The 9,117-nt window shown below is 49.3% G+C and overlaps 1 protein-coding gene across 1 annotated transcript in view; it reads right to left on the bottom strand.

Annotated features, from left to right (window-relative positions):
- Window positions 1–38: 38 nt before the first annotated feature.
- The window catches only part of ATF6 (activating transcription factor 6), an 83,047-nt gene continuing 73,968 nt past the window's right edge, over window positions 39–9,117 (bottom strand). Inside the window, 1 exon segment of the mRNA XM_009320600.1 lies at window positions 39–590. Within this exon segment, the coding sequence (XP_009318875.1) occupies window positions 382–590 (209 nt within the window). The 3' untranslated portion in view covers window positions 39–381.

Genomic DNA, 9,117 nt, shown 5'->3' with positions numbered 1-9,117 from the left:
AACAACACCCCCCCCCCACCCCCCCCCCAATGATGGACAGTGCATAAGTAGCAAGGATGGCTCGTGTCCCACCGGTGCACCAGCTGCTGATGCTGACACCAGGACTGCAGCAGCGTGCATCACCCACACCCCTGGCACCTGGCATCGCACGCTGCGTGGGTCCCCCAGGCCTGTCCCTGGCGAGGGGCCAGCTGAGCTGTATAATCCCTGGGCAGGATGCAGCCATTGGGTAGGGTCAGGCACAGGAATGGGCTAAGCGGGGTCTGCCCTTGCTGTGTCGATGTGCCAGGAGCCCTGGGGACCCGTCACCGAAGGGCCTCAGTCTGGCAGCAGGACCTGCTGCATGCCAGGTGCACGGGCCACACAGCTACGCCTCAGGAGCTACTGCAGGGATTTGACAATAGCCCTCAGGGCATGGGGCATCTCCGTGACAGAGGGAGACGCGCTGTAGAAGGTGTTGGTGTGATTTCTGCGCTGCTCTCGGAGGTACGGAGGGACAGATGAACTTTTGATGTGGAGGATCCTGGTGTCCATCACTTCGCAATCGATCTGCATCATCACCTCGTAGTCCTGCCCATTGATCACATTCTCTGCAAAACACATTCTCTGCAAAAGTAAGAAAAAAAAAAAAAAAAAAAAAAAAAAAAAAAAAAAAAAAATCAGACTTAGCCCTGCAAGCTAGTGACCTAATGGCACCAAAACCAGAGCTTTCTGGACCTTTTCTTTTCTGGAGCAGGAGCTGGAGTGGGGAACCCCTTCATTTTTGCAGCTCCACACATGGAGCTCCATCTCACACAGTGTGGCCCCAGCTTGGTCATGACACTTCAAAGGGCCCAGGCCACGCTTAGCATGTGCAGTCACACCTAGAAATTAATGTAAGTCTTTTCCACTTCTTCATCTGCACATAATTACTGATGGAGTTTGCCTTGTATAACATTTATTACTGAACTGTTGTTCTTGAGCCACTAAAGCATAGGGGTGATTGAAGATAGGGCTTATTTAAGAAAGCTGAATGTTTCATTTTCTTTTTATTGGTTTAAGAATACTGTAACCCTCTTGACACTGATGATCTAGAAGAATTTCTTCACAAGATTATTAATAAAAAAAAAACAAACCTCAAAATATTCTCTCTCAAAAGAATTAACTGCACCTCATTACCATGCTGACCTGGCTGTTGTACTTGCATGACATTGTAGTGTGACACTGGACAAGGTCATTACCCTTGAGAGGCCTCCAGTCATGGGGAGACCCAGGCCAGCACATGGGACCCTGGCGCAAGGGCATGCCGGGCTGCACCACCCCGGCGCAGCCCCACGCTGGGCACGGCTGCTGCTGCAGAAGCTCCTGGGCTTGCAGGCAGAGGCTATGCACATGGCCAGCATCTGCTGCCTGGATCTAAAGGTGGGAGACTATTCCCTGCATAGACAGTGTGTCCAGGAATGCGAGAGCCAAGATCGAATTTCCAGGCACGACCAATCCTTGCCTTTCAGAGTCAGAAATGCTGACTGCCATCGGCAGGGTTTTCTTTCTGTGCTAAGGAGGATGGAAGATCAACTAATGGAAAGCGTATGGATTGGAGGAATGCAATATACATTACTAATTTTTACTGTTTTCCTGGATTAACTCTGACTCTGGATGACAGCTGACAACCGCAGCCGGACCCTCTTGTACCCCACGCCACCTGTAGAAGCCATTAGATCAGCTATGTCTGGTATAGTAATGAAAAGCAGGAGCAAACCCTTGCTAAGGAGGCTGAGAGCCTGCAAGGGAAATCAAAGCTCCCACCTGCAGAAACGAAATGGAAAAAGCTCCGTATGTGCCACTGAGTGGCCGAGGCCAGGAGCAGCTGTGCATGTCCCTGTGCCACTGATCCAAACACCCCGACAAGCGCCTTGTCCCTCCTGGCCGCGGTGCTGCTGATAAAGCCCTGCCATAGCTTCAGGTCCTGTGTCCACAGGTGGGACCCTTTTTGAGGCCATCCCTCCAGGTCACTCCCTCTCTCATCCTTTGGATGTGCTCTTGGTTCTCACTCAACAGGCTCAGGACCAGACAACGGAGAGGGCTGGGCTGGTGGTGCTGCTCAGGACAGGGGCTGCACGGGGCAGCTGGGGGCACAAGGAGAAGCTGGTGGGGGGGTAAGATTCTGGCCTTTGGGCTGGAGAGAGCAAACGGGAACAGATCAGCTCCCTGTGACACAGCAAGCTGAAAACACAGCTCCTCAGCTCTCATGTTGCAGACAGCTCAACAGGACCCCAGCTCTGTGGGAAAATGTGCTCCAAAGCCACACATGGGTGAGGTGGGATGGGACGGCAGCCAGGGCCAGGAAAACCTCTCGGTAAGGCAGTAAGACTTTCCCGCGTCTGCCCGCAGCAGCCAGCACAGCGGCCTATCGTTAGGTTCCCTGGCAGTGCACAACACGGAGGAGAACAGCAATCCCGGAGAGCAGCCCATGCGAGGGAGGGAGCTGCACTGTGTGGGTGGCAGCGGGGAGCATGGGAACCGGATCAGCCCATCTCAGCCAGCCAGGATCCCGCTTCTCCCAGCGCTGACACAGGCTCCCCCCGCAACTAACTGGATTAAGTAAGCCACAGCTCTGCTACCCTGTGCAAGAGGTGCTGTGTCTTCTGAGGCCACCACAGCTGAGATAGCTGGGAGGAATCACGCTCACAACAAGCCTCTCTGGCCAGCAGGCGTGGAGGGGACTCACACACCCAACTCAGACATTCGCAAAGTGCCTGAATCCTGCCCTGCACGTGTGAATTAGCACAGGAATGACACTTGGCTTTAAAGACAGGTATCCGATTCTTTCCTCTTTTGGGTTGAAGGCACTGTTGATGAAGAGCTGCTGCAGGAAGCCTCTGCAAAGGGTCTCGTCTCACAGGGATGAGGACAGTAGCGGGAATGGCTCAATTCCCACTACAGACATTTCTAGCAGCCTTTCTCATTACTGTTAGCATCAAAATGATGTAGAAGAGGAGGTAGGATTTTCCGCAGAGACAGCAGTTGCTGCTCGGTGATGCTGCTGGGCGCCTAGACCAGCTGTGTTCAAAGGAGCAGTCTGAAAGCCATGCCAGCCCCAAGATGCCTGGCCACCATCGGAGAGCCCTGCCCGGCCCACCCCAGCCCAGAGGGTGGCGGGGCTGATGTTCTGCACCAGCACACGTGATGCTCTCAGCAAAACAACAGGCAAACGTGATCTGAATGCAGCCAGCGCAACCCGATGTTTGGAAAGACTAGCTCACTGTCCAAGGGGCAGGCATTGCAAAAATGATTCCACATGGCTCCATCCTGAGCTCGATGCCATTAAACTGTTTCATGATCTGGATGAGGAATAGAGAGCATACTTATAAGATTTCTGGAAGATGGTAAACTGGAGAGATTTCAACCACCTTGGAGTGTTGGATTAGACTGCAGTTTCGATAAAAGAGAGAAGCTGTCCAAAATCTTTAGGATGCATTTCAACCAAGGCCAGAGCGAAGTACAACGCTCAGGAGAACTGGAAAACATGAGTACAAAATGGGGCCAGGCAGAAGCACTGCAGAAAAAGCTTGAGGACTGCAAAGGATCACTGTGTATAAGCCAAGAGCATGACAGGACTAGAAATTATCAGATTGATTTTAAGAGAAACTGATTTATTTTTGACCAAGTTTCTAATGATAATGAAATATAAGCCCTGGATGAACCTACCTCGGGAGACCAGAGGGTCTTCGTGACTGGCAGTTTTTAAGGAAAGGCTGGACGACCACCTGTCAGACAAGACCTGGGGTACCTGACCCTCCCTCAGCACAGGCACAGGCACTTGCAGTCACTCGTGGTCCCTCTAGCCTTGCCTTTCTGTGAGCTGCAGGTGCCTATTCGTGACTGAAGCCCCTCAGGGTAGACTGTAACCGATCACTACAGAGCCCAGGTTCACAAAGAAGCCGACATACGTCAACTGAGCTGTGATGACTGTCCGTCTGCTCTTTGCTCATGACAAAGACAAGGCAGTGCAACTTGGGTGAAGCCCTTTCAGTGAGATTTGAGCTGACGTTTGCCACAGGGTAGGGAGGCATACCAGCCAGCGCCCACGGTTCAGAAGGCAGTGAAAACACTGCTGTGCCATGTTTCTTTGATGGTCAGTTTAAATCCAATGGCTACGTAGTTGGACACGTTCAACTGTGCTATTCCTAATCCCTTGTCAGCAAGTGGGCAATATCTGGAGTAGAGCTGTGGGTTCTCCAGGGGACCCTGTGGTCTGACCTCATCCACAGAACAGGCCAACAATTCTGCCTTGTGATTCCCGCATCAGACCTTTTAAAAATAGGCTTTCCTTCCTTCCCCTTCCATGGGGCCATCCAGCAGTACCAACATCTGGGAGACACCAATGGAGCACAAGATGGGTTTTCTAGAGAGGTCATGATGAGCGTTGAGCTTGGCAGTTGCGTGTGGCTGATCTCTGGAGGGCTCAGTGTACATAACCAGTGCTTTCTCTTAACGCTCAGGCCAGCCGTGTACCGCACTGGCTGAGCACACACCCATCACACCTCACAGCCCTCTGCAGAGAGGCGGACACGGGCAGGGCTGTCTGTAGGCAGGACCGACAGCTCAAGGTTGCTGCCTGCTGCTGCTGTTCATTTGTTGGCTGGAAGGTCAGCACTGCCAACCTGTGTTACACGGGGCTGCTTAATAGCTCAGAGCAACACTGACACTGAATTATTTCTAAAGTTTATTGTGTTGAATTACCTAGGACTGATATTTTGTGGGATTACATAAGCGAAAACACAGGAACGGATCTCCTGTAGAGGTGTCTTAATTTATAAATAGATTTATTGCTCCTCTTTGAAGTTCAGAACATACAGCCATTCATACGGCCTCAGGCTTAAGAAGCTATCCTTCCCAGGCCAAAAGGCTGTGTTGCACTTAATTATTTGGTAACAGGTTTAAAAGCCTTCCTTCAGATGACAGACTATTTTAAATTAACAGCAAAGGTAATTGTGCCAAGCGTTGCTGTTCTCTGACTGCACCTCCTCAAAGAGGCTCGCTGGCTCTCACAGACTGTACCAAACTCCCAGCACGAGCTTGGTCTAGGGAACAGAGATCTAATTCCCCAGTGCGGCTCTCTAGGGTTTATGGCAGCTCCTCTTAAAAACAAACATGTTGCAAGACCCAACTGATGAAAGCTGGAATCAGCAGTCCAAACCAAGAACGTTTAGCAAATAAGGCGGAGGGTAATAACTACTGTTACAAATTACCAAAGATGATGGAAGATTGTCTTCATATTGAAGTACTAGATTTGCAAAACTGGCTTATTAGAAAGACCATAAAACCAAAGTCCTCCTTCTCCCCTTAGTAGTACTGACACATATCTACCAGTTGAATGTTCAAATGTCTGTTTTTGAGATCCAGCATCTACTTCTATAAGAGATGCTGTCTTAGAGAAAGGCCGAAGACAGGCAGAGGGCTTGAGAGGCAGGCAATGAAAATCTTAGTGTCTGTTCTGCAGTAAGTCAGAACAAACGGTGACGTGAATTGCTTCTCTAGACTCGAACTCTATACACATCAGTGGGCTGTTTGGCCCTGTGGATGCAGTCACAGGACAGGAACAAGTTATTCTGGTAATTTACCCTTTCCCACTTATATGCACCCTCCCCACAAAGCTTTGCTGCAGGAAAGCACTTGTCTTGAAAACTGCACAATTTGCAGAGAGGCTGCAACAGAGCTCCCCTGAAATACCACCTGACCTTGTGAAGTGTTTCAAGGCTGTAACCAACCACCATGGAAGAGCTTTGCAGCTTTCTGAAGACATGCTCACGCCTTAGGTACACTGATAGAGCCTTGTTCTACCAAATCAACTATGAATTTCGCCTTACCCCTGGCAGTCCCACAGTGGACTACCCAAAAAATACTCCGTGAGACCAATACTGTATAATTCAGGGCCTGGGCCACTGATTTGACATTCCCCAAGCCCAAGACTCTTCTCTACAGCCCCAACTGCCTTTGCAGTAGATAACCCACATACCTACCGGCTGGTTTCTTAGTAGGTGACTTGTAAAAGTGGTCAGAACCTGCCCGGCTCTACTCCCACACTGTGCTCACTGAATATACAGTTAAAGCTAGTGTCGACCACATAGATCTGGACTACATGTCCTCGCTTCTGCTGGTAAGATACAGGGAGGGAAATCACTTGCCCCATCTTTACTTTAACTACCTGTCTTTGTCAGTAAGGCTAGAGAATCATCCCCTCCTCATGGACAACAGCATAGAGTGAATTTGCTATCCATGAAACCAGTTTAGTTGATGTCAAAGTTAGGTGCCAGGGAATTATCTCTGCGTAAGGTGATACAAAACAAGTAACTTTTAAAACCATCTTTGCTGAACAGCTACTCATGCCCTTTATACTTTCCACACTTCCTTCTAACGAGAAAGCCTGCTTTGCCACACGAGATTCCGAAGACAGTCAGTGTCAGTGTTAATTTACACTTGGAGCCTCTTCTGCAGCCCTGTCTATCACACTGGCAGGAACCTAGGCAACTTTCAAAGAGCCACCAGATGTGTTCCAGTACCTGGTTGCTTTGTGCTAGCTGTGCCAAGTTGACAATGCTAAAGTTTGGTTTAGATAACAATTTAGCACCAAACTACCCAAACAATTTATAGTGCAACCTGCCCTGGCCCAAAACAGAGCTTATGTCTAGGGCAGCACAGAGTTCAGAAAGCGCAAGCTTCAGAAGAAGATGAGGGCACCAGCTGCACACAGATCTGGGGCTGGCCTGTTGAAGGGCTGCAGCTGTCCCCAGACATAATTCAGGGGGCTTTCTCTGCTCTGTCACTTCTGCAATCTTCCATCTCATCACCACTGAGCAGTCCTGACTGTCCTACCCAGCACATCTGGACAATGTTTCCATCTGAAGGGCTGGTATACACTACCAAATAAGTATATAAATGAAGCAGTGTTACTGTAACAGCTACCAAGACTAAAAATACACTCACTGCAACAACGCAGCAGGGTTCCTAAAACATTTACAGATTTGCTTGTTAGACAGGATTGTTTGAGGCAAGGGAGAAAGTCATATTGTGACCCAAATAAATTCTCTTTTTAAAAGCAAATTCCTGCTTGGAACTATTTCCAAACAAACCAGTTGCAATGGTCTCACCTCTGTGGACTCAGCGGTCCTCAGTCCCTGACACAGGTTAAGTGAGATCCTAGGCATTTCAGTTCTCCAGGTCTCCTAGCACCTCTCAAACAGTGAGCCAAGCTGCTGGGTCTATATGCATACAGGAACAGAGGCCATGGTCAGAAACACTGGATCCACATAATCAAAGTCACTTTGACGAGCTACGAGCTGACAGCAAGGAGACAGGGTCTCTCCCCATGTCTGTGCTGTTGGAGCATTGGTGCCAGGGGCTATCCAAGGGGGATATATACAGGCATGGGGGGTAAGCAAGAAAACTGGAGGAAACAAGCTCTCTGTGGCCTCCTAAGTAAATAATGGAGCCACAGGAGAGATCAGCACTGGCTGTGGATGAGGAGCACAACATGCCCTTAGCTTACACCACTACGTGATCTTTGGAAAAGGCCAGTGCCTGTGGGCAACGTGGTCAGTGGCAGATCTGTGCCAGATGTGCTTTGCAGTACCTGGTCCAGACTGGGAGGTCTCAGGGAGAGGGAAGGAAAGTTGGCTCTTCCCAGGGACCATTTCCCACCTGATCTTCCACCTCCTCTTCCAATCTTCTTTCCTGCTGCACAGTCACTTCCCTCTAAGAGAAAGAGCATGAGCTACAGAGGAGAGGGCCCAGCGTGGATCTACTGTGATTGCTCCTGTTGTTTTGGAGAGGGAGTCAATGGTGATCTCAAGAAGAGGAGATCAGAATCACCAGTGTTAACCCTCCCAGGCACATCATTTAAAGCTCCCTCAGGTAGAGTATTTCTCGGAAATACTGAGACATTTTTGACAGCACTGGCTGTGCATATCTGTGTTGTTGGCAGAGTATCATTGCTGTGGGATGGCCACATTTGAAACCTAACCAGCTGTGGCAATGCTAATGACAAGGAGAAAAAAAAAAAAGAAAACGAAGACAAGGGGCAAAGCAGTTCTGCTGCACAGAAAGCTCTCTTGGGAGTGAAGGACAGAGGCTGGAGAGAGCGAGCAACTCTGTTAGGCAGAACCATCCCATGCCTGCTTGGGAGGCACAAAATGTATAAACAAACTCCCCACACAGCCTGCAAATCCAGACATACCCACTTACAAGACAAATAACTGTACACAGGAGAGTAGCCTAAAAAGGCATTCCGGTAGAGGCTTCTTTCAAGAACAAGGGCTGGAGGGCTTGTCCCAGGACAGCACGTAGGGGACTGCTCCCTCTGAGTGCAGCAGAGAGGGACCGGGAGGCATGGGCATGTTCCCTTTGGTCCCCATCATGGGTCTAGCATCCTACAGATGCTGTTTAGAGCTGGAAAACCTTTCTGGCCCAATGCTAACTTTGGTTTTAAATGCTAGCAAGCTCCTCCTTTTCCTGCTGTGCTGGCAGACTGGCCACTCTCCTTTTCTAGCCTTGGTACTGCCTAAGGACGGCTGTTCTGCACAGGCAGGAGAGCAAAGTCCTGGCAGCAAAGTCCCATCCAACCTGTGCTTCTGCCTCTAACAGTGACCAGTAGCAGAAGCAAAAGTCAGGGCAAGCATGTACTTTTGGTGATATATGAAATAGTAAGTAACTGCTTCCCAGACACCTTATCTACACCATTCATGGTCCTTCAGGTTCTGCTATAACCCTTCCCCCAGCCATTGCTGTCAAATTCAATAGTAACTATGGTAGGGAAGCTGTTACACTTAACGTTCATTCCTGTTGCTTTTTCTCCTGCATCTTTCATTGTTTTATATATCTATAAACATCTATGACCAAAAATGCATAGTACTGAAGATGGGGATTCGGTAGGGCTGTAATGATGGTTTATGCTTTGTTTTTCACTCCCTCCCTAAAAAATTATATTGCTTTTCTTCCTTGTCTAAGCTGTCACTTCGGGGAAGGATGCGCAGTGGCTCCTCTGAGCAGTAACAGCTCAGTTACCTGCCATTGCATGTTTGGTCAGGAACACTTTTCCCACGTAAATTCTTTTGCATTTTTCCACACCAAGTTTTACCT

The sequence above is a fragment of the Pygoscelis adeliae genome, unplaced genomic scaffold, assembly GCF_000699105.1.
Source record: "Pygoscelis adeliae isolate BGI_AS28 unplaced genomic scaffold, ASM69910v1 Scaffold402, whole genome shotgun sequence".
NCBI lineage: Eukaryota > Metazoa > Chordata > Aves > Sphenisciformes > Spheniscidae > Pygoscelis > Pygoscelis adeliae.
The sequence above is the reverse complement of the archived record's forward strand: the minus strand, read 5'-3'. Positions and strand labels throughout refer to the sequence as shown.